This window comes from Camelina sativa, chromosome 7, assembly GCF_030686135.1.
Source record: "Camelina sativa cultivar CO46 ecotype springtype chromosome 7, ASM3068613v1".
NCBI classification, from domain to species: Eukaryota; Viridiplantae; Streptophyta; class Magnoliopsida; order Brassicales; family Brassicaceae; genus Camelina; species Camelina sativa.
In genome coordinates, this window is record NC_141886.1 from 32,638,896 (window position 1) to 32,665,220 (window position 26,325).

The 26,325-nt window shown below is 35.6% G+C and overlaps 10 protein-coding genes across 12 annotated transcripts; 5 read left to right on the plus strand and 5 right to left on the minus strand.

Moving 5' to 3' along the window:
• The first annotated feature begins 3 nt into the window (after window positions 1–3).
• On the plus strand, window positions 4–1,830 carry LOC104703682 (F-box/FBD/LRR-repeat protein At5g56420-like). Its single transcript, XM_010419738.3, has 4 exons — window positions 4–125; window positions 233–1,143; window positions 1,272–1,353; window positions 1,434–1,830. Exons 2-3 carry the CDS (start codon window positions 301–303, stop codon window positions 1,272–1,274), a joined length of 846 nt encoding a protein of 281 aa, XP_010418040.1. The 5' UTR covers window positions 4–125; window positions 233–300; the 3' UTR covers window positions 1,275–1,353; window positions 1,434–1,830.
• Window positions 1,831–2,273: 443 nt separating this feature from the next.
• Window positions 2,274–5,299, minus strand: LOC104703683 (serine/threonine-protein kinase SRK2B). The gene is made up of 9 exons (XM_010419739.3): window positions 4,674–5,299; window positions 4,501–4,575; window positions 4,296–4,397; window positions 4,045–4,098; window positions 3,827–3,919; window positions 3,603–3,695; window positions 3,027–3,131; window positions 2,853–2,951; window positions 2,274–2,771 (listed from the first exon to the last, which is right to left on the minus strand). The coding sequence occupies exons 1-9, from the start codon at window positions 4,791–4,793 to the stop codon at window positions 2,424–2,426; spliced, it is 1,089 nt and encodes a 362-aa protein (XP_010418041.2). The 5' UTR covers window positions 4,794–5,299; the 3' UTR covers window positions 2,274–2,423.
• A 3,364-nt stretch (window positions 5,300–8,663) lies between these two features.
• Window positions 8,664–9,552, plus strand: LOC104703685 (ferredoxin, leaf L-A). The gene has a single exon (XM_010419741.3). The coding sequence runs from the start codon at window positions 8,947–8,949 to the stop codon at window positions 9,391–9,393; it is 447 nt and encodes a 148-aa protein (XP_010418043.1). The 5' UTR covers window positions 8,664–8,946; the 3' UTR covers window positions 9,394–9,552.
• Window positions 9,553–9,775: 223 nt separating this feature from the next.
• On the minus strand, window positions 9,776–11,807 carry LOC104703684 (fe(2+) transport protein 3, chloroplastic). Its single transcript, XM_010419740.3, has 4 exons — window positions 11,508–11,807; window positions 11,364–11,421; window positions 10,448–11,187; window positions 9,776–10,329 (listed from the first exon to the last, which is right to left on the minus strand). Exons 1-4 carry the CDS (start codon window positions 11,520–11,522, stop codon window positions 9,874–9,876), a joined length of 1,269 nt encoding a protein of 422 aa, XP_010418042.1. The 5' UTR covers window positions 11,523–11,807; the 3' UTR covers window positions 9,776–9,873.
• A 308-nt stretch (window positions 11,808–12,115) lies between these two features.
• On the minus strand, window positions 12,116–14,447 carry LOC104703687 (coatomer subunit zeta-1-like). Its single transcript, XM_010419742.3, has 6 exons — window positions 14,227–14,447; window positions 13,279–13,438; window positions 13,008–13,155; window positions 12,843–12,920; window positions 12,670–12,748; window positions 12,116–12,527 (listed from the first exon to the last, which is right to left on the minus strand). The coding sequence occupies exons 1-6, from the start codon at window positions 14,227–14,229 to the stop codon at window positions 12,471–12,473; spliced, it is 525 nt and encodes a 174-aa protein (XP_010418044.1). The 5' UTR covers window positions 14,230–14,447; the 3' UTR covers window positions 12,116–12,470.
• Window positions 14,448–14,767: 320 nt separating this feature from the next.
• Window positions 14,768–15,257, plus strand: LOC109125608 (defensin-like protein 250). The gene has a single exon (XM_019227568.2). The coding sequence runs from the start codon at window positions 14,821–14,823 to the stop codon at window positions 15,082–15,084; it is 264 nt and encodes an 87-aa protein (XP_019083113.1). The 5' UTR covers window positions 14,768–14,820; the 3' UTR covers window positions 15,085–15,257.
• Window positions 15,258–16,273: 1,016 nt separating this feature from the next.
• Window positions 16,274–16,816, plus strand: LOC104703688 (defensin-like protein 245). Its single transcript, XM_010419743.3, has 2 exons — window positions 16,274–16,429; window positions 16,528–16,816. The coding sequence occupies exons 1-2, from the start codon at window positions 16,360–16,362 to the stop codon at window positions 16,725–16,727; spliced, it is 270 nt and encodes an 89-aa protein (XP_010418045.1). The 5' UTR covers window positions 16,274–16,359; the 3' UTR covers window positions 16,728–16,816.
• A 669-nt stretch (window positions 16,817–17,485) lies between these two features.
• On the minus strand, window positions 17,486–20,962 carry LOC104703690 (putative transferase At1g60990, chloroplastic). 2 transcript variants are annotated; one of them, XM_010419746.3, is made up of 13 exons: window positions 20,569–20,962; window positions 20,258–20,359; window positions 20,143–20,176; window positions 19,941–20,014; window positions 19,783–19,848; window positions 19,625–19,689; window positions 19,424–19,511; window positions 19,246–19,311; window positions 19,007–19,172; window positions 18,662–18,745; window positions 18,457–18,584; window positions 18,117–18,354; window positions 17,486–17,788 (listed from the first exon to the last, which is right to left on the minus strand). In XM_010419746.3, exons 1-12 carry the CDS (start codon window positions 20,782–20,784, stop codon window positions 18,169–18,171), a joined length of 1,275 nt encoding a protein of 424 aa, XP_010418048.1. In that variant the 5' UTR covers window positions 20,785–20,962; the 3' UTR covers window positions 17,486–17,788; window positions 18,117–18,168. The 2 variants fall into 2 exon arrangements, with proteins under 2 accessions (XP_010418048.1, XP_010418049.1); XM_010419747.3 differs by having other exon boundaries at window positions 17,486–17,785; window positions 20,569–20,935.
• LOC104703689 (defensin-like protein 249) lies at window positions 17,555–18,115 on the plus strand. Its single transcript, XM_010419744.3, has 2 exons — window positions 17,555–17,685; window positions 17,780–18,115. The coding sequence occupies exons 1-2, from the start codon at window positions 17,562–17,564 to the stop codon at window positions 17,986–17,988; spliced, it is 333 nt and encodes a 110-aa protein (XP_010418046.2). The 5' UTR covers window positions 17,555–17,561; the 3' UTR covers window positions 17,989–18,115.
• Window positions 20,948–26,192, minus strand: LOC104703691 (membralin-like protein At1g60995). Of its 2 annotated transcripts, none has more exons than XR_015562661.1 (15): window positions 25,770–26,185; window positions 25,237–25,299; window positions 24,933–25,038; window positions 24,615–24,811; window positions 24,077–24,158; window positions 23,695–23,756; window positions 23,456–23,550; window positions 23,277–23,356; window positions 22,762–22,845; window positions 22,458–22,574; window positions 22,285–22,365; window positions 22,103–22,209; window positions 21,873–21,964; window positions 21,709–21,785; window positions 20,948–21,620 (listed from the first exon to the last, which is right to left on the minus strand). XR_015562661.1 is itself a non-coding variant. In XM_010419748.3 (15 exons), the coding sequence occupies exons 1-15, from the start codon at window positions 25,920–25,922 to the stop codon at window positions 21,141–21,143; spliced, it is 1,881 nt and encodes a 626-aa protein (XP_010418050.1). In that variant the 5' UTR covers window positions 25,923–26,192; the 3' UTR covers window positions 20,948–21,140. The 2 variants fall into 2 exon arrangements, 1 of the variants encoding a protein (XP_010418050.1); XM_010419748.3 differs by having other exon boundaries at window positions 22,285–22,370; window positions 25,770–26,192.
• Window positions 26,193–26,325: the final 133 nt, after the last annotated feature.

Genomic DNA, 26,325 nt, shown 5'->3' on the forward strand with positions numbered 1-26,325 from the left:
CCCAAAGCCCAAGTCATAGAGACACTAATGTTTTCCTGGTTCCTCCCACCAACAAAAAAAACACTGAGCGAAGAAGAAGAAGTGAGCGATTCTTCTGAAGACGATTTCTCAATTCTCAGCTTAAGGTTAGGGTTCCCTTCTCGATTCTTCGTTTTTGCATGCTATAGCTATTTCTCCTTCTCTTCCTTATTTAATTACGCTCTCTTTTTCTTCTTTCGTCTTTGATTTGTAGATTCTGGTAATAAAAAGTAGAAAAAAAAAAAAAAAGCTTTGGAGTTCTTTGTGAGAATATATATTAGGATGGAAGACAGCTTTAGTCAGTTGACTGATGATATGCTCATCAGAATATTATCGTTTGCCCCAATCAAAGATGCCGTGGCTACTAGCATTTTGTCAAAACGATGGCGGTTTCTTTGGACACTGTTGACAAGGCTTAACTTTGAAGATAGATTGGTATTGGTTGAGGATTGCAAATTGTCGTCGGATTTCATCTTTGCGGTTTTGCTATTACACAAGTCACCAGTTGTAGAAAGTTTTCATCTCACCAGACGTTCTGAATGTAGCGCTTTACAAATGGAATCATGGGTTAGATTTGCTGTTGATCGTTTTGTGCGTGATCTGAAGATAGATTTTGAGTATCTCAGTGAACATTGCCGTATAAGGTTACCGAGTGGACTGTTTAGATGTGAAACACTGGAGACTTTGGAACTCAACAGGGTGATTCTTTCGGAAGTTCCTTCTCGGGTTAGCCTTCCATCCCTCAAGACGTTGCGTCTTATATGTCTGAAGTACACAGACGAGGGATCTTTCATCAGGCTTGTATCCAGTTCCCCTGTTCTTGAAGATTTGGATGTATGGAATTCTAGTAAGGACAATAATGGGAAGACTTTCACCATTAATGTGCCTTCCCTTCGGAGTTTAACCGTTTTTCATATGATGGAAGACGCTGATACGAATGATAATGTGTTTGTGATACATTCTCCTTCCTTGAACCACTTGGATATTTTTGAAGAGTATGGTAAATTTAATATCATCGGTGATTTTCCCAAGGTTGTGGAGGCAAGTCTTGAGATTGATAGCCAAGGGAATGTTTTGGAATCTCTAACCTTTGTCAAACGTCTTTCTCTGTCCTTATATTATGGGGTAAGTAATTCTCTCTACTCACTTTGATTTTTTTTTTATTCTTTAATCACACTTGCAAACCGTCACTTTACGTATCCTATTCGTACCATTTTCTTTCAACTTGTATGTTTGGATTTCCGCCGTTTTAGTGAGAACTGGGCGGATTTGCTTGTGTGTATGCTCCAACATTCCCCTATACTACAGATTCTCAAGTTTGAAGACGACCATCCGGTACTTTCATTCCCATATGTAGAGGCTTAGTTCATTTTTGGTTTCCTTGATCTAATGCGCACTGTATCATTTGATTGCAGGGTTGCTGGGATCCTGACACGGGTTGCTGGATTCCGCCGAGTTGTGCTCCTGAATGTTTGTTGTACCATCTCAAAACCTTTGAATGTAAAGACTTTGAAGGAACACCAAGACAGAAAGAAGTTGCTATTTATATTTTGAAGAACGCAAGGCAATTAGTTACCGCAACTGTGAGCAGACAATTGGAAGATGCAACCAGGGGTTCAAGAGCATGTGAGCTTACAATGGGCTGAAGAGAAAAAATAGTGTTCAAGGTGGAACTCGTTTCAGCTGTCTTTCTTCAGTGGTTCAGTCCATAATTTCGACCTGTAAAAGACTGAAACTTATTTTTCTGTTGGTCATTAGTCAATATATAAATGGTATTTAAGATCCAACTAATGATTAAGTTTGTTACGTAAATTTCCATTATTCTGCATTTATTTCGTAATCAGTGTATATGTGAATCGTGATAGTAAGCAATGAGTTGACCGACCTGTATGGCTGTATCTAAAAGAAAAAAAACTGAAACTGATCAGTTATCTATAGCTTAATGTTAAATATATATTAAGGGTGGAACATGTTTTGTTGGAAGCAAAGGCAGAATTCAAATCCACGATGAATAAGTTGATAATTGTTGTCGTTTTTGGTTGTATGATCATGGTTGGTCTCATTAAGCTAAATAGGATGAGTCTTTAGGACTTGCGTGTTGTCTTTGGTTGTAAGGTCATGTCTGAACGTTTGGGTTATAATGGATTCTCAGGTCAATGATTAGTTTGGTTATTATTATTTGTTAGTGTTATTGTGTGTTTTCTTGTTAATCCCTATACAAATCCTGAGTCCTGACAAGGTTAGAGGGATTCAGGTTTATGAGAAATCTGAAATATAATAGATAACTTTGCAAGAGACAGATTCGACAGAACGACGAACACCGTTTCTTTTTGGGGGTTTAGAAACTTTTCTTGAAAAGAAAACCAATCTACCAATCTCTTTTTTGTTTTCTTTTTTTGTTGTGTTTAACTGACTCGGACTTCTCCCATGCTAGCATGCACTTGCTTCACCGTCTTATCATACTCATCTTCTTCGTCTTCGTCTTCTTCTTCTACTTCCTCAACTTCTTCCTCTGCATCTTCCTCTTTGCCCTCAGCATGATCTACTCCTCTCCACCCAAATGCTCCTATGGATCGAGAAACTGGAGCAGGAGTTTTCGCCTCTTCAACAATCTTCATAATCTCTTCGATACTCTGGAGAGAGAATGTCGGGTTTTCTTTCCTAAAGTATGCAGCTTGTGCTGTCTCTGTAAGTTCCCTTGGCAGGTTCTTTAGGAACCATGGATGTTTCTTGATTTCAGCTATAGTAATCCTCTGCAGAAAAAACGATAAGTTACTATACAAGAAATTATCTCACACAGGATGAAATAAGCTTTTTGAGAGAGTGATATATACCTTGATTGAGTTGGCGACAAATATTCGGGAGAGGAGATGCTTGCAATCTTGTGAGATATGGACATAGTCCGGGATCTTGTACTGGACAGCCATTATTCTCTGTAACAATGTGGCTCAACAATTAGTGGGTCGTGTCATTTCTTTAAGCAAAGAGTCAAAAGCAAAGAAACCTACTTGTATCGTTTTTTTGAAGTTTTTGGGATCCTGTTGGTCTTCAAATGGGTATGCTCCCACCAGCATCACATAAAGAGTCACACCACAAGACCATACATCAGCCATCTGAGTGAAAGAAAAAAATATAAGTACAAACCATTGATGATTTCCATGAAGATGCTTCCAAATCCAATCAAATAAGATCATAACAATTTTATAATCTTTGCTTCTGTAACATTTGGGATACTTTCCATTTCGAAAAAAGCCGTGCAGTTCTTTAATATGAATAAATGGCTCAGGGTTACAAAGCTTACAATTATCATTGACCAAATACACACAAGAGTCAGAAAATGCAAGCAAGGGATGGCAAACAGATTAGATGATAAACACATCTGGTCATGGATAATTAAAAAAGGCAGATCATTCTAAATCCCTTAGTAAATGACTACCCAAATCTACCAAGGCCACAGCAGATTTCTTCTAAGTTGGGGCTTATCTGAGCTTTCTTGATGTATCAAAGTATTATGCATGAGCAGAAGTTGACAGAGATACATGACTACACTAGATATGCCAATACTTGAAAACCAAAAAGATTACCTTGCCATCATACTCTCTGCGAGAAAGAACCTCAGGAGCAATATATGCAGGAGTTCCAACAGTTGATTTGGGCCTAGAGTGCAACAGCGAGGACTACAAAAGAAGAAGAAAACAGCTCACAGGAAAGTGACAAGGTTCCTCGCAAACAGAGGGAAAGAGAACAAACAAAAAGGATCTTATTACGACAAAAGAAATAAAGAAATCAAGTGCGTGATGCGACAGACCTTGGAGTAACCAAAATCACAGATCTTAAGACGTGGAGCAGGACTTCCATCCAAGAGGGTATTTTCAAGCTTCAAATCTCTGTGGCATATTTGCTGTGCCAATAAAGGAAACAATATGAGTACAGCAAGTGGATACCGCAGAAGATTCTGTATATCTATCTCTGAAGTTAAAAGATAAAAAAACTGCGTAAGCCATAAGCCATTTCCATTCCCGTTACCATAGCGTGGCAATAGCTAACTCCCGATATAAGCTGCTGGAAAAAGTATCTTGCCTGTAAAAACAACAAAGATGCACACAACAAAAACTATCATAATCTGATTCCAACATAAATCCTTTTGTTTCCTATTATACATGTTATCCTATTTTCCTTTACTCTCAATCAATCAATCAATCAATCTAAGGCCAATCTAGAAATTGATCAACTGAGTACACCAACCCACTATGACAAAGAGAAGCAAGAGCGGTCACCTCATCCTCACTGAACCTTCCAGCGGTACAAATACGCTCAAATAGCTCACCCCCAGCAGCATATTCCATAGCAATGGCGATATGCGTTGGTGTCAAAACCACCTGAAAACATTATAAAAAAAAAAAAACTTTAATTTAAAAACAGTGCCACATACCATGAAGAGAGCAGCTTATATAGGCTATAGAGGCACAGACAGTAACTAACCTCCTTAAAGCGGATGATATTAGGATGACGAAGTGATCTATGATTAATAATCTCTCTCGCCACGTTCTCATCAATCTATATATCAAATTCACCCCAATTAAAACACACAAAATTCAAAACACTCAAAATCTTTGATCCAACAAGACAACAAACAAGTATATGGGGAATTTAACCTTAGGGCCACGCTCGATGTACTTCATAGCAACGAGGTCTTTAGAGTTTTTGACTCTCATGAGCCTAGCCACTCCAAAATTACCAGCACCGATGTCTTTAACAAGCTCGTACTTGTCCATTTTTTTCAAAAAAAAAAAACCCTAATTTACTCCACAACACAACACAACACAACACAACAAACCCAGACCAAAAAAAGAAGATGCGATTTCAGATATTTTTTCGCGATTTACTTAAAAGAAACAAAGTAAAAAAAAAAAACAGAGAATGGGAATGGGAATGATAGAGAGATGCGAAAAAAGCAAAAGCGAAATAATAATATAGTAAGGTGTTATTTTTTTCCTTCTTATCCGTGAAGAAGATTCTTGATTTTTGGAAGAGAAGAAGATATGATTACGATATACAATGATGATTGATGATTGATGATTGATGATGATGATGATGGTGATGATGATGATGAATCCATCGTGACTTGCTGGCTTCCTCTCACGAAGTCACGATGGCCTTTTTTTTTGTTTTATTTTAATAATTAAAGAGGTATATTAATAATTTAATATTATTATTAAATTAAAGTTCAATGTTTCCTTTGCTGACTGAGACGTCGCTATATGTGAAAAGGATTTATTTTTAGAGTTCATAAGTCTTTAGAATTGCGTTTATACTTCTTTTTCCTCTCTCTCTCTCACTTTTTTTTTTAATTATTTATTGCTAAAACGAACCAAAAAGAATACGAAAACTACTTGTACCAAATCTTAAAGAATTGTGTTCATAGAACAAATAGAAAACTCTATCATTTTAGTGATGTGCATATCCCTTTTTATTCGATTAAGTTGGTTTTAAAAAATTCAAAGATATCTCAATATTTGATTTATGTCGCCTCGGATTGGTCTTCTTCCGGTTTGGTTTTTTACTTCTGGCTTGAAAAAGAAAAAACTTGTATTATTCACATTATAAAACTTAAAAAAAAATAATAACTTTAGAAAATCCAATTAACAAAACATTAAAAGAAAAAAAGATCATCACCAATCAACTTATAGTTGAAAAAAAAAAAGTTTATGGAAACTTCTTTTATATTTGAGAAAATAGCAACGTGAGTTTATATATTGGATCTTCTAAAGTTAAAAAATAAAATTTGTTTTACATAAATAACTTATTTTAGTGAAATATGATATAAATTTTTGGATAACAATTTATCTGTTTAGGTCCGATTGGTTTTAGTTTGGATAGTTTCGATTCAGTTGAAACGTCCATATCACATCACTCATATAAAATTCTTTACAACCGAGAGTCTAATAGTCAATAAGACTTTACTAAGTACGGATCCACACGTACGTCCCTGCTTGATTTCAAAAACTATGTTTACTATAAAATTTGTAATATATTATGTACACATAGAATTACATTTACATATATAATTATTTGTTAAATTATTTACGGTTCAAACTTATATTAGTTTGGTTTCATTCAGTTTGTGAATTTTTAAATAATAAAGGTTTCAATATAAAATTAAGATTCACAAAACAACATACTCGAATCTAACGTTTACCGAATTAGTGATTAATCAGAATTGTATAAAACTTGTAAATTATAAAACGGATCAAAACCATCAAAAAAATTAAAACTTCTCGAAACAAATGACCTAAATTCTTAAGCGGGTCAAACCCGTCCCAGTAGCCATACTCCATAAAAGATATAATATTTCTTTATCTATAAAAACCCGTTCCTTGAAATTTTTAAGAAATAATATTAAAATAAATATAAGATTTTATATTTTTAATATGTTAATTTTGAAATTAAGGAATCTTTAATATACGTTATTCTTATATATTAGAAATTTTCTATATGGAAAACTGAAAATTAGGATTTGCATAGTTTTAAATATTTTGTAGTTTAAAATAAATTTAAGAGGCCGTTAAATTGTTTTTTAAAGATTTTCCAATATCTATTATTCAAAATTTATTTCAATTTTTTTTTGTCAAAAATTTTTAAACAATAAGAAATAATATTATTTATATTTTTGAAAATATGATTTAAATATATATTTTTACATCTCATGTTATAATTTTTTATTATATTATAATACATAGGTTTTGAAAATAATTTCGAAAACATGTAGGAAATAATATTTATTAATATTTGAATAATATTTACTAATTTTAAAATTTATAGGAACAAAATATTGTGTACATAAATATATTGAATTGAAATGGCAGTTTTAAGTAATATTATATAATATTAACGACAAGTAATAAATTTGACATAAAGCTCTCTGGCGACAACACGTCAACTTTTCTTTATGAATGCTTCTTTTTTAATATATAGGGGATTTCGATTCCAATCACAGTAAACCATTATTATAGATATTATTAAGATGTGATGAAAATAAAAGTTCTACTTTCTTTGCAAGATTTTGGAGATTAGTTTTCGATTTTTTAGGTCAAAATATCAGAACAACGAGATTATTTAGGTTTTCTTTTTACCCGAAAATATTCAGTTACCGCAAAACAAGGTTTTATATTTAAGAATAAACTAATTGCAATAACGGTCAAAAGTTAGAAAATAACGATTCTAAAGAACATGACTGTTTTACCTTTTCTGGAAACATTCGATTTGGAACAACAACGTCTTAAAATAAGATGAGATAAAACGTACCTAAACACTGACTTGTTGGTGGTACTGAGCTACAATGGTTGGTTCATACTTTCCCAATGTCGCTGGGATAAATAGAATATAGCTAGACGTAAATCTTAAGTTTGTAAAATTTGTTAGTTTTGTTAAAATGAGGTGCAGACTACTTGAACATATTAGCTCGAAAAGCAACAAATTTGCATCGTTCACATTTTTACCAAAAAAAAGCAACAAATTTGCTAACGTTAGAATGATACAAATCACCTAACATATGACGGGCTAGATGTTTACGATTAAGAAGATTCTACTAATGGGCTTTCTGATGTTAAGGCCCAATTGATGAATTCAAGCTAAAGCGAATGCACAAGTAGTGTATTATATATAATCTACGAAACGATATGTTAAGAAACGAAACTGTAGCAAACTAGCAAACTAGCAAACTAGCAAACTAGCAAACAAGCAAACTGTGTTTTGTAGGTTTCTTGTGTTCGTGGCACCATACAGATTAGGTTATAATATGGTTTATAAGTTTCGTTAATTTAAGTGGCCAAGTCCAGATCTTGCTTGTGGCAATTTGTTTAATGCGCAAGTGCACTTACATCGTTACAAAACTTATATGTCATCATGGGTTTGGTTTTGATAACGATCAGTTGGCAGTGAATGATGGTGTGATTACTTGTTTGTTAGTTAATTTGCTACATGTAGCAGAGAGTAATGGGACTGCCATATAATCTTGCAATTCTTTGTTATATCTAGCTTTTGCTGATGATATATCATGTGTGTTATCTAGATAGATGGATGCGTTTTCTTAGGAGATCTTACCTACCCTTTTCACCCAATTAAAATTTTCAGTTTTTTTTTTTTTTTTGTTGGTATCAAAATTCAAAAGTTTGAATTTATCCTCTTCTTCTCACAAATACTCATGTGAATCTCACCTAATGTACTACAATGCCACTAGAAGCATGATTAGAGTGGACTATAAGTATTTTGTGCAATGCATCCCAGCCAATGTCATATTGGCTCGTTGGTTTGGTGTATATTCCATCTAAACTACGTTCAATCAACATTATGCGTGGAGCAAGCATTTTAGTAATTAGCTTTCTATTTCAAAAAATCTGACTGAAGAATTTTAGACGTTAAAATATATATGATTTTCTAAACGACAATATAAAACTGGTTCGAAGATTCGGTTTAGGTTAACTCGGTTTCGAAACCGCCCTAGATACAGTATGTTGTTACAAACTAGTCCACACTTCTTTTTTTTTTGTGTGCAACAACTAGTCCACATCTTTTACGATTGATATTTTAATGGAACAAATAAGGAATTATTTTAGCGATACAAACAAGGTCGGAACAGTGCGTGAGCTGTTCCAAGTAAGACCACGTAATACTCACCACAACAAGATAGTGTTTTCAAAGTGTGCCAAACACAATCACACACACCAAAAGCAGAAACAAAATCACCACCAAAAATGATGATAATCCAACAATCCACACAATGAACGCCACGTGGCAGATAGGATTATCACTGGAAAAATCTCACCTTTTAAGCTTTCTCTTCTTCATTCACAACTCTCCACGCCATTTCCACAAGCCATAACCTCAAAAAGATCTCAACTTTATCTTCCAAAACACACAAAAAGGAAAATGGCTTCTACTGCTCTCTCAAGCGCCATCGTCGGAACTTCATTCATCCGTCGTTCCACAGCTCCCATCAGCCTTCGTTCCCTTCCATTAGCCAACACACAATCCCTCTTTGGTCTCAAATCAGGCACTGCCCGTGGTGGACGTGTCACAGCCATGGCTACATACAAGGTCAAGTTCATAACCCCTGAAGGTGAGCAAGTTGTTGAGTGTGACGACGACGTCTACGTTCTTGATGCCGCTGAGGAAGCTGGAATCGACTTGCCTTACTCTTGCCGTGCTGGTTCTTGTTCGAGCTGTGCTGGTAAAGTTACGTCTGGATCTGTTGACCAGTCTGACCAGAGTTTCCTTGATGATGACCAGATGGCTGAAGGGTTTGTTCTCACTTGTGTGGCGTACCCTACTTCTGATGTTACCATTGAAACCCACAAAGAAGACGACATGGTTTAAGCTTAGCTGCTTTTGATGGTTTAAAGATCTCTCTGTCTTCATAAAATTTTACATTTTGGGTTGAGTTTGTTGTCACTAAAACCTATTGTTATCTGTTTGTAATTGTTCCTGGTTTCGCCCACCTTTTGGAAACACATCAATGGATGACATTTTAAACTATGGAACTGCAAATTTCTTCAACACTCTTATGAATCATCATCTTTAACCATTGGAAATATTGCTTTTGTTCATGAAGAGTATTCAGATATGAATCTTAGTAAAGACTAAAACTTTTTTTGCTGTATACAATTGCTTGAAGTCTATGTAACCTATGAGTTTGTGGTTCTTGTTTTGACCTCAACGACAACAATCATCAAAGAATCAAGTAAAAACCAGAGTTGTGTGTGAGCAATTGTCAAATCTTAGATTGATATACTCTAGAAAGAACTATACATATTGTTTGTAGCTATAGAATAGAAGCTATGGAATCTTACAGTCTAATCAAGCCCAAATTGCAAGAGAAGACATGAGTCCAGCTCCAAGGAACAACATCATATAAGATACAATTTGAAGCCTAAAGTTGCAGCTCATTTTAGTACTCAAGAAATCAGCAGCAATGAGATCCACTAAGGCCATGTACACAAGAATCCCAGCAGAGAGCGAGTCCAAAATACCTTCAGTCAGCAATGCTGCAACGCTGTGAGAATTGAATGAGGACGCCACTGCGGTTCCAATACCGATCCCTATCGGTGTTGTGAGGGCGAAAAAGCAAGCCATTATGGTTGCTGATTTGTTCCTGAATTGTGCTTGGGAGATGCATCCACCGAGTGCAAATCCTTCAAAGAATTGGTGGAAGGATAGTGCTGCGATTAGAGGCCGGATTGTGCAAGGTGACTGAGATACTCCAAGGGATAGACCAATGATGATCGAGTGTGACACAATACCAAGCTCCAGAACCTAACAGTATTAGTAAGGTGAGACTAATAAACACAACTTTTGGATATACTTCTTGCCCACACATAGTGTATTTAAAACTCTATAAGAATCAGGAAAAAAGTGTAACAGAGGTTTGTACCTGAGAAACAACAACATGCCTTGCTCCACTTCCAAGCTCCAAACCTCCATGTCCGTGTCCGTGTCCATGTCCGTGTCCGTGTCCGTGGCCATGACCAATGTTGATTTTACGGTGTCCGTCACAAGAACCATGACCCTGAGTGTGACTATGAGTATGGTGAGCAGCATGAGCATGAATACCAACAATGTGAATCCCGCCACTATCTTCTTCTCCAAACACTTTCTCATCATCCATTCCTTCCTCAACCACAGGAACAACAATACCAGGTGATTGTTCACGGCCAGGCTGTTCAACAGACGACTCACTAGCTTCCCTCTCTTGCTTCCGTTCATAGTACTGTGTCCCCATAAAATCCACAAACAGAGTGATCAACGCAGCAACCATTGCAAAGAACCCAGGGAAAGGAAACTTAGACCAAGGGAACTCCGGTAAGCAAGGGTTGCTCAACGCTTCAGTGCCACCAGCCAACATATGAACAAAACCCGTGGCGAGGATCACACCAGCTGCAAAGGCTTTAGCAGTCACAAAGAGGTTACCATCAGTTTGAAGGAAGCGATGGTTCCTGCCAACGAGTGGAGTAGCTACACCCGCAGCTCCAGCTAATAGAATCGAAGCAATGGCTACTAGTTTAAGTAGAAACGCAGCGGAATCATCACGACAAAGGTCTGACTCGCTAGCATTGCAAAGTACGTTAGAAGCCATTGTCTCAGGAACTATCTGCAAAATGGACTCTGTTGTTGCTGTTTTTACAGAGCAAATCCAAAACGGGTTGATCAAAAATCACATTAGCGACTGAACCCAGAGGAGCCATACTCAAATCAAATCGAAAAGGCAGAGACTTTGAACAAAAAGTATGAATCTTTGAATCCAAATGAAGAAAAAAAAAATAAAGTTGATAAGGTGTTCGATGAAATACCTGAGAGAGAGTCTTTATCTGATCCGAACAAGTATAGAGGAATCAATTCCCAAAGAGCCTAAATTTACAAAAACCCATTATCAGTCTCGTCACAAAAACAGATACAAATTAACACAAAAGGGTGGATTGGATTTGAATACGAACATCGATGAAGAACATTGGGTGTCTAAGATGATTGTCTTGGGATCATGAAAGCGATGAGAATTGCGTAGAGTTCTCTCGCAAACCCCAAAAAAACATAAACCTTCGATTAAATATGAGAAAATGAAAGCACGATTGGGATGGTGTGTTCAGACAAAACACCAAGTTGGAGAAAAGATACAAGTAATGACGACATCGTGAGGAGAGTTTGCAGTTGGCCAACAAGGTTTTAGACTTTAAGAGTCTTGCCATTGAAGATACATTTCTCAGAATATTGTAGCCACACGCCAAACTAATGTCGACATTTTCATGTAATTTATTACTATATATATTTTTTTTTTCTTCTTTTCTTAAAGGTAAAATGTTGCCCCTAACTAATTTTCTTGGACAGGGGGAAACAGAAAACATTAATGACATTTAATTTAGATTTGATAAACCAATAGCAGCATCTCAGTTGACCTTAACCAATTTGGCAGATTGCAATAATGCGTTCTACCTTTTAAATTGCTTATGAGCATCTCTAACAGGTAGATGTTGAATTTGTTTATCACCATATCTTTATATATTTTGGTTCTACGAAACAAACTATGTTGTCTAGAATAAACTATAGCTTGAACTTTAACTACCTCATTTCTATTACCTTATTGAATCGTCTTGGGTCTAACCAAGTCAAATTATTAATGTCTTACATCATGTGTAGAACTACTCAAATTATTGTGTAGACGAAAGATACATTTAGTCAAACTCTTTGTGAAAAAGAGTGAAGAAACCACCAGAGAATGGTTTGGCTTGGCCATCAGGCCTTGAGAGATGTAACTATCTTAAAGTCCAAATGTAACTTCTATTTTCCGAATCACGCAACCACAAGAGACAAAACGCACATATGTTTTCATTATATATTGAGACGACGACGACGACAAGAACAATAACCGATATGATATAACAGATCGAACAGCAACACGCATATCATTTCAGAAGTGACCTTGTCAAATCTCTTGCTGTGGCGAGTGCCTGACTTATCGTCTGAAAGAAAAAAGAAACCGCAGAGAAATGTAACAAGTTCATTAGTTATGGTGTTACTTGACAGGTCCGACTAACTAATGTAACTTTTTCAAGGTTTTGTATCAAGAAAAAGATGGATCATATTTTCAAAACACTACCGTACCTGCTCGGATAGAGGTGCATCAGTGCTTTCGATCCCTACTTTTCCTGCGATCACAGTTGCTTCTGTCTCTAGAACAATACTGAGATACATAAGATAGTATTGTTAGACTATATATGAAACAGTTCATTTATGTAATGGTCCTAGGAAATCTCTAAACGAAGAAAAATTTATACCCGCCGTCGATAATTTCATCGAAGCATAGAAAGATGAGATCGAGGTTGTCCAGTGCCTCTCTCTTATCAACATTGCCTCTGTAATTTGGGTTCAGAAGAGAGGAAGCTAAGGTCGGAAATATAGAAATACAATATAACAAAATCTGAAGCTATGGTTAGACAAACCTAAGGAGAAGGGTCACTGCATCGAAGAGTCCCTGAAGCACACTAGCTAAGATAAGCTCATTTTCCTCGTTACCGCCTGTAACAAAGAAATGGAGATCTTGTGCAAACTTGTATACAATAATGTTGTTTTCTAGTTCCGTTACTTCCACTGCATATAAAAAAAAATAGTAACTGTAATTATGATTGAGATTGACTACGCCGACTCGAAAAGATAGTCAGCAGTACAACACTGAGTGTTTTAAAACATGATTCGATTCAGGGCGAAATCTACCTTCAGTCCGAGCACTTGTTTTCTGAGTCTTTGTGAACACGGCTTTTTCAAAGACTTCCTTTGCTGTATTTGTTGGCCAGTCATCTGAGTAGTACTTAACCGCTACACGCTTTCCTTCAGAATCCAAAAGCAATATGTTTTTCACTTTTGGGGGTAATTCCTGTATGAAACACAAAGAAAGTATAAAGATGAAGAGATATTGCAAATCAACAATCTAAAGATGTCCTTAATCAGGACACACGAATTGAGCGAAAAGTCTTAAGATAGCAAACTTGAGAGCTCATAGTAATTGAACATGAGTCAGTAAACACTAAATCTATCTCTTTCTGTATATACTACAATATTAGCTACCGTCATTCATATTTGTGTTATACCACGAATGAGTGAATATCCGAAAATTCGAGCATAACTTCAATCAAATACCAAGACAAATGGCTTAGTATAATATTCCCCCTAAACTAAAGTTCATGGCATCGAACAAACTGCATAGAAAATGTCTACTTAAGCTTAAAACATTGATCAAATGTGCCAAAATTATATATGAAGATAATGGGTAACCAACCAAACTGTATAAACAACACATTCTGCAGGCCTATTTCTCTATTTCAAACTCATGCCACAGAAACAGAAATTGATGAAAGCACCATTACAATTTTAAACCATAACTAATCAGTCAAACCAACTCAAACTATCTCCTCTGCCTTCAAATTAAAAGCCAAAAACAAAAACTTCTAATAACGATCAACCTAAATTCCTAATCAAAAGTCAAGATTTTTAATATGACAAGTCTTTGAAAGATAGTAGATGATGGTATTTACGAAATTTGTAACTTATTATCGCATGCATGTAACTTAATTATCTTAAACTCGGAGATAAAATCCATAGGAATGGAATCCGTACAAAGATGATATATAATCATGAAGAAAACTCAGGAAAATAGAATTATACCATCGCTTAAGGCTGGAAGGAGAAGAAATCTGCAAGAGAATAATGCCCTAGAAATTTACAAGACAAGAGCTCTGAAACGTTACAAGATAATAGTCCAATTAATAATTTTTAAAAAATAAACTTTACTAAAACAAATCGCTTTTGTTTTTTTGTTTTTTTTTGTTTTTGCTTCTTCTCGTCAACATGGTACATTTATTTAGGTGACATGAGTCAACTTGATACTGGAAGCGAAGAATCCAGAGTTCCAGACGTCAATCTGTCTGCGGTACCTCAATCAGTCATATCGCTTCTAGACCGAGAGATTTAAGATTCTTACTAGGCCCGGCCCAATAAGCTAAGATTATGTCAGCCCAAGCATCCGCCTCTCTGTATAATAAATGCATAGTATATCTTTCAAAAACTGTTAGTCAATTTGTGGCAATTGTTTATGGGTAATTATTGTTGAAAATGAATATTCAACAAAAGTTAGTCTCAATATTTAATGTAAGATCAAACATGCATTGTTTATATCATATACGTGTAGCCATTATATATATAATATTAGTGCTTATTTGCATATACTCACAAGTCACAAAAAAACACTTGCAACGAAAAATGAAATTAGCTGCAATTTTCTTGGTTTCTTGTGTCTTATTCTCTCTTCTCCCAAGTCCAACTGTTGCCGAGAAGAGGCCGTGGTGTCCAACCAGAAAACAAGTATTTGATGGTTCATGCAATAGAACTGATTACACACAATGCTTCAACGACTTGAGAAACACATGGGACAATATTGGAGATCTTGGTCCAACCGATTGCACTTGCACTTCTCAGCCCCAGAATAAACGTCTCTGTTATTGTCGTTTTTTGCCATGTCCCTAGTTAAATCTTCTAGTATGTTTAGAGATTATTAACATTGATTGTTGTCATAATTCTAATATATTAATAATAATAGTAATAATAATAATGATGATGGTTGATATATTTGATAAGAACAATATATTCACATCTTATTATCAAACAATAAAATAAAAATTATATGATTTTTGTCCATATATTATATGTTTTATAGTTTGAGTGGTGATACAATATTATCACAAACCATTAGACTATATGTTGTAGTAAAAAAAACGACGACTTATAAGTGTTTGTCAACTGTCAACCAACAATGAAATATACATCGGTTCGGTTTAACTTATTGGCATAATTTAGAAATATTTTTTTTTTCTTCTCTCATGCACCCACCCAACTTGTATTGTATGAGTTTGAACATGAGTAATTATATAGTTACAAGATTAGCTCAAATCACTAAATTTTATTTCTCGGTTATGATCAAATTTTTTCTATGTTGGGTTCTTTTTTTGTTTTGTTTTTATATGTTTCGTTGAAAAAATATTAAAGAGTCTTTCCATACATATTTTTTCATTTACTAAGAACAAGTACTAGTACATGTATTTAGATTTAGTTTTTACCAAAATTAGTAATATTTATTTAGTTTAATAGAAAACAGATTTAGATTTTACAAATGTTAATTTTAAAATCCAATAAATAATAAGAACTAGTAATATTTATTATTATAGCTTTTCATCTACATTATCACATTTAATTTTTGGTATTGTTTAATTATATTTTGGTTAAATATTTTATTAAATGAAAATAATATGTTTTCATTATAATGTGAAGATATGAAAAATTTGTACGTTTGACCAAATAAATGAAAGATTTTAAAATGAAAATCAATTGGTAGAACATAAAATTTGAATGAGTATATGTGAAAACAATTTCTAATTTTCTATCAATAACTTACTCTAATTTTTGTTTCTATCAAATGCCCCATGATATTTAAGGAATTTACATATCTAAGCTAAGTTTGTAAAGAAAAAAATATCATTCTTTATTTAGTAGCAGATTCAATTTTTCTCCATTTTTTTCGATTTACATGGTTTAATTTTGATTTTTCTTAATAAATAGGAAATCAATAGTAGAATAGAATATTGATATATTAATTAAAAGGGCACATTTAAATGAAATTCCAGTAGGCCTCTATGATGTTGGATCTTCCCTGTGTATATATATGTAAGAAATAATTTCTTTCTTGAAGAAAATCACACAAGTCATAAAAACATAGAAGCAAAGGAAGAACGAAAAAAAGAAGATATGAAGTTAGCTGCAATCTTCTTGGCTACTTGTGTCTTATTATCCCTTCTCTCAAGCCACCTTGCGCAAGGTTCCTTATAATTCTACTGAGATTACTATTTTTCTCATCGAACCTAAACCAGTTAGGCTTCAATTATTTTTGTTTTGTTGTTGCTGTTGATGAATTAGGTGCACAGATAAGGCCGTGGTGTCCGTCAAAGAAACAAGTGTTCGGTGGTTCGTGCGGAAACGATGGAGCACAACAATGTCTAAATAACTTATTAAGTACATGGTATCCAAGTGTAAGGCTCAGCCCAGTCACCTGCAATTGCACTCCTAAACCTAACAACAATATTCTTTGTAGTTGTCCTAACATGATATGCCCCTAGAAAACGTCTATTCAAGACCCTAAACTGTTGTTTTGAATCATTTTTCTATGTATGATGTATCCGTAATAAATTTCACTTTCCATTGAAAACCCCAAAGATGTATACTTGCACCTCAGACTTCTCAATGGTTCGAAGGCTTAAATCACTTATTGGTAACAATGCAAACGTGTTAAATGAAATAACGTATAGAATAGAATGACGAATGCATCCACCAAAAAAGATTCTTACCGACTTCATCATATTAAGCCCGACAACCTTTTTTTTATGGGTCAAGACAAAAACACTACGCAGTTGAAAGCGACCTAGAGCCTCTGCCAAGACCACTTTATTAGCTCAGTGCATTCCGCTTTTGTATTATTCAGAACGTGGTCCAATGAGACTTACACTTCCACTTATAGATTCATAATTATGTTTGTTGATTAATCATGTAAGAGAATGTAGACAAAAGTAAGACATTGAACAAAAAGGGGTAGATATAGTTAACTTAACTAACATGTGTAGAAAAAATGAGCCACTGTAATCATTGAAACATTAAACAATAATATATGCAAAGAATAACATTATAATTTGTGGTGGTCCAACCTTGTTTTAGAGAGATCAAGTTTCGAATTTTCTCTCTGTAATTTCAATAATAAGATAAAAATATCTTAATTCTACAAGTTTATGGAATAAAAACAACAAATCATTAGCTACGGATTCCGTTTTTTAGTCTTAATATTTATAGGACTACCCAAAACGGAAAAACTCCAGGAAACAAATTATGCACAGTCCAATGTATATTGTCAATATTTTAAATGTTAGTGCTTGTTTGGGGACAATCACATAATCATAACAATGACAATATATAGAAAACAAAGAGAAGAAATTAAACTTACAGAAAGACATATGAAGAAGTTGGCTGCAATCTTCTTGGCTTCCTCTGTCTTATTCTCCCTTCTTCCAATCCACCTTTCACAAGGTCTTCTTCTATCATTCGTCTACTGAGATTACAGTTTTGCTCAGTTAACTCAAAACAGCGTCGTCTTAATTCTTCGTTTCGCTTGATGAATTAGGTGAAGCTGCTGGGGAGAAAAGGGAGTGGTGCCCGTCAAAACAACAAGTGTTCAGAGGTTCATGCTCAGACGATGGAGGACAAAAATGTCTAAATGACTTATTATGGACATGGAATCCAAGTGTAAGGCTCAGCCCTGTCTACTGTGATTGCACTCCTAAACGTCACAACAAGCGTCTCTGCGATTGTCCTAGTATGATTTGCCTCTAATAAAAGGTCTATTTACGACCCCAAACTCTTGTTCTATCTTCCTATGTACCATTAATAATGTTTCTATTTTCCGAATATAATATACTATATCTCGAAATAAATGCGGAAACAAGTTTTGTTTTCGGTACCAGTGTGTTGTCCTTGTGTAGTTTCCTTGCATCATAGCGTATTTTCTTCTACTCAAGAACTCGAGTTGGCTGATGGAGAATGTTGCCGCGCTAGATAAGGAACTTCAGAAACTATCCCAGAGATATCTTCACCTACAGTCACTGTGTTTCCAATTGAAGCTGCTTGTTTCTTGATGTAGCCTAACCCAAAATGGCCAGACCCGTTTCTTCCCGTAGTGTAGCTTGTTAGTTTCCCGACCTGAAAATAACGTTCATAAACTGGTTAAGGAATAGCAAAATAAAATTTGGCTTTTCTTCTTTGTTTTTGATCTACCAAGGTATGCACACAAACGCTCAAAACCTTTTTCCCATCGACTGTGATGGTGCTGCCGGGTTCCGCTGGTGCAGAGAGATTAAGTCCACATAACCTTTGTTTGATTCCATCATATGTTATGAGTCTTGCTATAGTCTCCTGTCCCTTATAACATCCTGAGATGTTTGAAGATTTTTTAGTCAAGGCGTTTCTTGTATCGTTTTAGTTCACTGAACAAAAGCTTCTCAAATACCTTTGTTCAGAGATATCGAGTTCCATAGACCCGCCTCCAAAACATTAAATTCCTTGCTAAGTTCTCTCTCCGGTGCTGGTCTTCCTGCAAAACATCAATGCTATTGGCCTGAGAAACATATTATTTTATTCACTAAATCAATATCTAAAAATTCTGATTTCGCTAATGCCAAGAGAAAGATCTGAGAGCATACTTATAAGTTATGAGTTTCTTGCCTATATAAGGTAAATATCGATCATGCCTTTAGTAGGACTAGAGGCCACAAACTCATGAAATTAGATTTTGTAGGTTATCAGGTGATAGATGATCATCGGTGCCAAACCAAATCGTGAATTATTTACTAACCTTGAGTGATTCTAAGTTTCTCCCAGGCTACAGAACCCATTGGAATGGCACCTTCAGCTAAAAGGGTCTTCCAGACAGAAACAGCACCCCCTGGTGACATTAACATGGTAAAGCCTTCATCTGAAATAAGACTTCCAACCGCAACTGTTATTGGCATTCCATCAAACTGACAAAGAAAGGAGCTTGTTACTTCATGTCGCTTCACATGATCTGTTTCGATATTAAAAAAAAAGGCTTACACTATAATGCTGATGCTGCCCATATGGCTGCCCAATAAGATCTCCCAGGTTCAGTTTAGACATGATCTGTTTCAAGTTTTTACAGCAGCATAAAAAAAAAAATGTATTCGAACTACTATAAAGGCTAACAGAGAACATTTTACAAGGATTTTTCAGTCTGCTAGAAGAATTATCTTACTTGGTTGCTTTTGGGTCCTGCTAAAGCAAATAAGCAAGTTTGCTTGGTAATGTCCTTGATCTCTACCTTGTCAGCAAAAAAAATGTACCTGAGAAGAGGAAAATGAGAAATAAATGATGTCAAGGTTCTCCAACGAAGCCTGATTTTCAAAGAAACCAGCAAAATATTGTATGTGAGCAAGGATGAAACGTTTTGACATACTTGTTCATCATCTCAATTATGCTTTGGCATGTTGTTGGAGAAACCGTCAGCAGTATTGCATTTTTCTGACAAGAAACCAAGAGTCGGTTTAACAGAGAAGTTGCATATGAAATATATATGAGCCACTTAAAGTGAACACAAGGAATGCGTATGATTACCATGATCCAGGCATGTGCAATATCTATCGTTCGAGCTGTTGGGGTAACGAATACAGTGTCACATCCCTTCAAAAACGCCAAATAGATCCACAAGTAATTACCAACCACAGAAACAACAATTTACACTCAAATGCAAATATCCCCAAAAAAACACTAACCTGTCCTTCATTAAGGCTTTCAAAATCCGCAGTAGTTTGGTTGTGAAGGAAATGAGCGCGGTCATCTCCACTAACTTGATGGCAGAAGATGTAGCAAATAGTTAAAACAACAAAACATTAGGTAGTACCATAGGCAGAATCAAACCGAACCAGCTCCATATCGAGAAAGTATTGATAAGACAAGAGATAAATAAGGATATACCTCGTATTCTCCCAAAATGTGAGAGGTCTACAACCTACATAAATCAAGTTTTTGATCAAAATAATAATAACAATGCGCAAACAGCCAAAGAGCTCCAAAGTTAAGTAAAATATACCACAACTCCATTATCAAATGCATCTAAAGCCTCATCGTCGTTATCAAAACTCTCAACAACACCGTCTTCTGAAACTTTCCCTCCAGCAACACTAATTGTATCCTTCACAAATTCCACAAATCAATGCATTAGCATATGATTACTACTTGAAACATCCAATTCAAAGAAACATATAACACAATCAAAAAATTCAAAAATTGTTCGCTAATTTCTCGAAAGCTCTTCTAACAATAAATTCCAATAACTGTTACATAGAGCTACGACTCGTAACACTTTTCTACTCTAAGCAATTGTAATTCGAAGCTGCTTACATGGAGATCGTGATCAATCGGAGGCGGTGAGAAATCGAACTGCAACGAATCGGAAGAAGCAGAGACGCATCGGAGCTGAAACTTCCGTTCTCGGAAACCACTGTTTCGGAGACTAAGCGAGCGGCGGCGAAGAACTTTTGCGTCGTGGAGACAGCAAGGAAGCAGAGCAGTATTGGTGGTGATGTGGCTAACGCAATCTATCCTCATCATCGCCATGTCCGTACAACTCCTGAGAAGGCAATAAAATTACAAAAAAAAAAAAAAAAAAACACTCTTGTGAAATTATTTATTTGCAAATAATTAATAACTACTTATACGTTGTAAATTCATATTTTTTCGATTAAACAAAAACATTAAAAGCCAAGGCAAAGTGAGTGTATTTTTAAAGAGATATAACAATATCCAATAATCAATGTCATATACATTGCTTTACCTAATTTTTGTTTGTTCTTTTCCCGTTTTTTACCAATTTTTGTTTAATATTCCCAAAAGTTTGTCTCTGGCCAGAGTGGACTATACAAGCAAATAAGAACAAAAAAAAAACAAATATACAGCAAACAAAGGAATACACTTTAGTCAACTAAAAGAGGATCATGATGAGGGTTTTGAGTCGAAGTAGTAGTAGTATCTGCAAACACTTGAGCTTCATCTTCATCTCTCACATCTCTGAACATCGAAAGAAACGAGTTTAGTCCTTCTGACGAAGCACCGCCTAATATCCAGAGTAGCATTGAGCTGAACGAGCTCATCGCGCCTGCTTGTTGTGGGTTAGGCTCTGCTGCGGGGTTGGTGTTTGCTGCATTCTCTTCTTGATGCCCTTGATGTTGCGTTGGATTCTCGACTCCTCCGTCCCCTGTTGGAGATCTTGCTTCAGTGTTTGGGTTTGTGGTGTTTGTGTTGTTTGGACCAGATGGAGCTCGGTTTCTTGTCGTTCTGTTCAGCCTTGTGATGTGAAGAGTTGACGCGAGGATTGTTGAGGAAGTGATGTGGAAGTCTGGGTGTTGCTGAAGGTGTGACTGTCGGCTTTGGAGGAATCTCTGAAGTGCTGGTACCTGTGATTTTGTGAGATATAAACTTTTAATTGAAGCTTATCTTCTCTGGATCTGGCCAATATTCGAGTTGTTGGAATCACATGCTTACCTCAAAACGGTTCCAGAAGTATAGAATCAAGTGTTGCATGAATGCAGCGGTTGTCATTAGGGCGAGATAAGAAAAGCCTGTTGAGAGTTGCGCAGTAAGTGAACACGTCTGCATTTTTCAGTGCTTAAATGAGACAAATATAAAGGTTAAACCCAAGTTCTTACCATATGCATATGAGAAGAAATATATATGGAACACCAAGAAGTATAGTAAGAAGAAACGCGGGAAGAACTTCATCGATATTGGTGTCCTGACACTGCAAGGAAAATACTTTATTACTACTATTCCATTGAACAGGTAAAAATAAACTTCAAAAATGGCAGCGAGATCATCACGAACGGGAGAGCTTGACAGTGGAAATACAGGTGACTGAGGCAAAAGAGGAGACCAAAACCTTATCAGGGTGAATAATTCGCATAGCCAGACGAGAACTAGAACCATGAAAGCCAATAGCTGATCGTCGTAAAACTCAAACAGGAAGAACAGAATCCCAATCATAATCTGCAATTTCAAATAGTTATATTATGTTGGGCAAGGAATCCTCTGAAATATTCGAACGAGTATGTGTATGCATACCGGGACAAAGACAAGCGATTCAATCACGTGAACGAAGATCAATTGAAATGTTGGTAACCGATGCTGGGCATGGTGTTGAAGCTGCACTGCAACAAATTGATATCGAAACAAAGATGATTGTTGAGAAGCAATTATAAGAAACCATCAGCTATAGGAATAGAAGAAAGACAAACCTGTGAACTTCAACATGCGAGTTTGTGTCTCTCGCAGTGTGAATGACACAGACATTGTGGTTGTGAAAAACACAAAAAGTGACATCATAAGCACACCACATTTCGTCACCAAGTAATCTGCATACACCCGGAATAATAATATTACTCAATAAATGCCTACACTGAATACAGATAACGAAATTTGCAAGAGCTAATAAAGCAGCCTTGGTGAGATCTTCCAGTCTGATATAGCACTCATACTCATGCGAGATGCAATGGAACTTTTTTTTAACATATGGTATTCACGAGACAGAACATGACAAACCTCCGAATTGCGCAGAACCTTCAGGTAGTTCTTGGGAGTAACTAAGATTGTAAAATTCTCTTGTCTGGTAGTTGTATAGATAACCTGTCATGGAGGAAGTTGGCAGTCATATAAAATGCAAAAAGCAGCTTTCACAACAGCACATAGACATAAACAATTGAGGGGACATGAGCAGTCGACAAGGACAGATGAAAATCATGTAATGGCAACCAACAACAACACTGGTTATTTTATATTTTGCATAGTCACGCATGAACCAATTGACAGCAGCACACTAATCTCCAACAAGAATTACTAAAGAATAACTTAATTTAAAGTAACAGTAAGAGATAAATAGACAACCTCTGTTTAGTGATAGCATGAACTTTCAGAAAGAAATAGTTTGTTCACAACATATAAAAGCAAAGAAAAACATGTTGTTTTCGAATCAAAGGCTTCGAAGGATGAGACCCACAAGTAGTGAAACTTGCGTAGTTGCGTGGACATTATTAACAGGAAAAGCAGCTAATACCTACCTTGACCAGCAGAGTTCTGTAAGCTATTCATTATAATAGTATCATATCCTACAACTCTGTTTATAAGAAGTTGCTGCCACCTGCCAAAGTAATCCAATATTAAGAAGCTTATCATTAGGATACAGCCCTACAATTCTATTAATTGTTTCAAAACTGAGGGCCAATAACATGAATATTACCTGTTGCCAAAGCAAGGATGGCGTGCCGATATGCTGACATTTGCAGTACGAATGTTATGCCGTGACTTTGCTTCATCAGGCAGCAAAAAGTAACCCTATATGGAAGTAAACCAAAGCAATTATAAGACCGAACCAGAAATTCAACTGACGAATTCCTCATTTTTCACATCTTCATTATTAAGATGCTCAAGCATGTTCCACTAGTCATCTTTAAATTCTTGAGAGAGCATAATGTTTACCTTTTCCATGGTATATAGATATGTTGGCTCAAACTCTTGGGTTCTTTCCTCAAGCCATTGAACTGGAAAAAAAATCAACAAACAAATTGAAACATAGAAGTTCATGCAGACATCTCCCTACCCAAAGCAGAGCGAAAAGCTAAACCTGTGTGATTTTACTCATCTAATAACTAAACCTTCTTAAATGAAAAATTGTAGAAAGCTTATTAAGGCCCCATGACAGAGTTTTTATATAGTAGCTTGCGTATCAAAAACAAGAAATGCTTTTCACATGGAAATGTATGTATTCAGATGAAAACGGTCAACATAGTCTGATAGTGATAGGTTCATTCAGATGATGAAGAACACAACCAGAGTAAATATAAATTAGAGTGGCTTTTACCTGCATAGTAGTTGACTTTGTCCATATACAGTATATGCAACAATTTGGGTACATCAAGATTCAACGGTACGGCGATGATGTTCTGCATTTAAATTTGAAGAGCAAAATAATTTGTTTTAGTAAAAATACAAATAATCAGGATTGTAACCCATCAGATGACCTAAGTACTGTGGCACCAAATTATATATATTATTGAAAAGCTAAGTCCATTTTCCTAACAAAATAAAGTGAAAAACTACTGAAAAAATTTACACACCCTAACGATTGAGTCACATGCCACTTCAATTTTTCAGTAACATATATTTCGGATCAAAAGAATGCAGCGTAAGAACCATGCTTTAAAAGAGATATTCCATTTTGACAAAAAAAAAAGAAAGAGATATACCAAAAACATCCAACAGAAATCTCGCATAGGAGGTACAACATCTATCTATATATGACAACCATAAGCACTATCTAAGTCAGAATTTGAGAAACGGGAGGAAATGAAACAAAGAGGCATTGTAACATATTCTAAGTCATTTAAAAGACAACTCACCCATATTTTTCGAAAACCTCTGAGGATCCGTGCTGTATGCTGTAAAACAAAAGAAATGCGCCTATAACACTTTTTGAGAAAGCGAAGAATAACTGCTTTGACAGTCTCTTTTGCAGACACTGAGAAACTACTGCGGGGTTCTTCCTTATCAACTTTTACAAATATCTCGTCAGCGTTCTCTTCATTGGTAGAGCTTTCTGCATGATTGCAAAAAAAGGCAGTATCAGTCCCTGCAAACTTCACATTTATTGCGCTCCTACATGCAGTCTATCCAAATCAAATTTAACCACAGCCTACTCCTAAACATAAACAAATCACCTTGATCAGTCTTTGAGACTTCTAAACTATCAGTTGTAGCGACAACTTGAGGAACATCGGCAGCAGTACTTTCATCATTACGTGACCACAACCCTGCACTTGTTATCTATACCAGAGAAATCAGTAAATTAGACAATCAAGGATGAAATTTATTTATTTCTGGTCAATTGATTTCAAGAAAGAGACTTAAACAGTATGAGTAGCCAAGTCTTGCAATGAGGGAGAAACAAGCTCATGGGCCTGGAAAATCTACAAATTTACACTAGTTACACAAGCTAGGCATCGAAAGGGATCAGCCACATACCTTAATTTGCATAAGCTCTGCTTCAGTTAACTCAACTCCAGTCAGCTCGCTTGAACAACCAGGCTTCCAAAGGAAAAAAAGATTAACAAAATAAGTTAGAGAGAAACAATAAAGATCAGATAAGAGAACCTTAGGTTAGGGGAGACTAGCATGAAAAAAAATCTTAGGAAAGCTACACGAAAATCTTAAAATCAAAAACAACTAAACCAACATAAAATCTTCATGGATATATCATTAGGATTTTAGGGCTACTCGTATTTGATTTCAACAGATACAAACAGTAGAATCATAACTAAGGATCATCCCAACATCTTATATAGCTTCAGCTCCAGAATTTTCACATTAATGGAGTAACATAAACACAGAAAATCCAATGGAAACTGATACATCATCTTCTTCAACAGTATAAAGGACCTAAAACTCTCCGGTAAAACCACATTTAACCTAAATCAAGATACTTAATACCCAAATTCGGCTAGATATTTGAATCGTTCTGCACATACATAAACTCGAAAGAGAGTCAAAATTTTCACCTGCTGAACATAATTGGCGTGCATAACAACAAGGACACAGAACAAAGTGATCGCGACGAAGAGATAAGTATACTCTAAGAAACCTCTAATCCTAGGCGTTAAGATCTGCGAAAACCTCTCCTGAACCCTAATAAACGTCTGCTCCGGATCCATAATTTTTCTGATCTCCTCCTCCGATGCACTTTCTTTCGAACGAAACTATCTAGCTGCTTATTATTATTATTATTATACTGAAAGATTGCGTCGGCATCGATTTCGAATTGTGCGATTTCTTCTCCTTCTTCTGAGAGTTTTTACAGAAACATCATCAATACCCGAATCAATCCACAGATATATTGAAAGAAGATTGCAAAAAGCACCGCGAATGATATTTTTATTCACATTTTTTTGTGTTTTTTTTATACATCTTTTTATTTAACAGTTAAGAAGTTCGATAGTCTAGTGGTGCTTTTATTTTTTTGTTTTTGATTTTGTGTTTGAGGTCACGAGTTCAATCCTCCCTCGTCAACATATTACAACAATTTTCAAGTTTAATACAATCATATTAGCTTGGAAT

Excerpts from the sequence above, each read along its gene's own strand:
- LOC109125608 (XM_019227568.2), top strand. The coding sequence starts at position 14,821 with ATGAAATTAGCTGCAATTTTCTTGGTTTCTTGTGTCTTATTCTCTCTT.
- LOC104703689 (XM_010419744.3), top strand. The coding sequence starts at position 17,562 with ATGACAATATATAGAAAACAAAGAGAAGAAATTAAACTTACAGAAAGA. Across the intron at positions 17,686-17,779 it reads TCCAATCCACCTTTCACAAG|GTGAAGCTGCTGGGGAGAAA; the intron begins GTCTTCTTCTAT and ends TTGATGAATTAG.
- LOC104703691 (XM_010419748.3), bottom strand. The coding sequence starts at position 25,922 with ATGGATCCGGAGCAGACGTTTATTAGGGTTCAGGAGAGGTTTTCGCAG. Across the intron at positions 23,551-23,694 it reads ATCTATATACCATGGAAAAG|GGTTACTTTTTGCTGCCTGA; the intron begins GTAAACATTATG and ends ACTTCCATATAG. Across the intron at positions 21,965-22,102 it reads GAATTATTCACCCTGATAAG|TGTCAGGACACCAATATCGA; the intron begins GTTTTGGTCTCC and ends TTTTCCTTGCAG.
- LOC104703687 (XM_010419742.3), bottom strand. Across the intron at positions 12,749-12,842 it reads GATGAAATTATCGACGGCGG|TATTGTTCTAGAGACAGAAG; the intron begins GTATAAATTTTT and ends TATGTATCTCAG. Across the intron at positions 12,528-12,669 it reads ATGCACCTCTATCCGAGCAG|ACGATAAGTCAGGCACTCGC; the intron begins GTACGGTAGTGT and ends TTTTTCTTTCAG.
- LOC104703690 (XM_010419746.3), bottom strand. The coding sequence starts at position 20,784 with ATGGCGATGATGAGGATAGATTGCGTTAGCCACATCACCACCAATACT. Across the intron at positions 20,015-20,142 it reads ACATTTTGGGAGAATACGAG|TTAGTGGAGATGACCGCGCT; the intron begins GTATATCCTTAT and ends TCTGCCATCAAG. Across the intron at positions 18,355-18,456 it reads TCACAGTCGATGGGAAAAAG|GTCGGGAAACTAACAAGCTA; the intron begins GTTTTGAGCGTT and ends CGTTATTTTCAG.
- LOC104703685 (XM_010419741.3), top strand. The coding sequence starts at position 8,947 with ATGGCTTCTACTGCTCTCTCAAGCGCCATCGTCGGAACTTCATTCATC.
- LOC104703684 (XM_010419740.3), bottom strand. Across the intron at positions 11,188-11,363 it reads AGATAAAGACTCTCTCTCAG|CAACAACAGAGTCCATTTTG; the intron begins GTATTTCATCGA and ends CTGTAAAAACAG. Across the intron at positions 10,330-10,447 it reads GGCATGTTGTTGTTTCTCAG|GTTCTGGAGCTTGGTATTGT; the intron begins GTACAAACCTCT and ends TAATACTGTTAG.
- LOC104703683 (XM_010419739.3), bottom strand. The coding sequence starts at position 4,793 with ATGGACAAGTACGAGCTTGTTAAAGACATCGGTGCTGGTAATTTTGGA. Across the intron at positions 4,099-4,295 it reads GAAGGTTCAGTGAGGATGAG|GCAAGATACTTTTTCCAGCA; the intron begins GTGACCGCTCTT and ends TTGTTTTTACAG. Across the intron at positions 3,920-4,044 it reads TTAGCTATTGCCACGCTATG|CAAATATGCCACAGAGATTT; the intron begins GTAACGGGAATG and ends TTATTGGCACAG.
- LOC104703682 (XM_010419738.3), top strand. The coding sequence starts at position 301 with ATGGAAGACAGCTTTAGTCAGTTGACTGATGATATGCTCATCAGAATA.
- LOC104703688 (XM_010419743.3), top strand. The coding sequence starts at position 16,360 with ATGAAGTTAGCTGCAATCTTCTTGGCTACTTGTGTCTTATTATCCCTT. Across the intron at positions 16,430-16,527 it reads CTCAAGCCACCTTGCGCAAG|GTGCACAGATAAGGCCGTGG; the intron begins GTTCCTTATAAT and ends TTGATGAATTAG.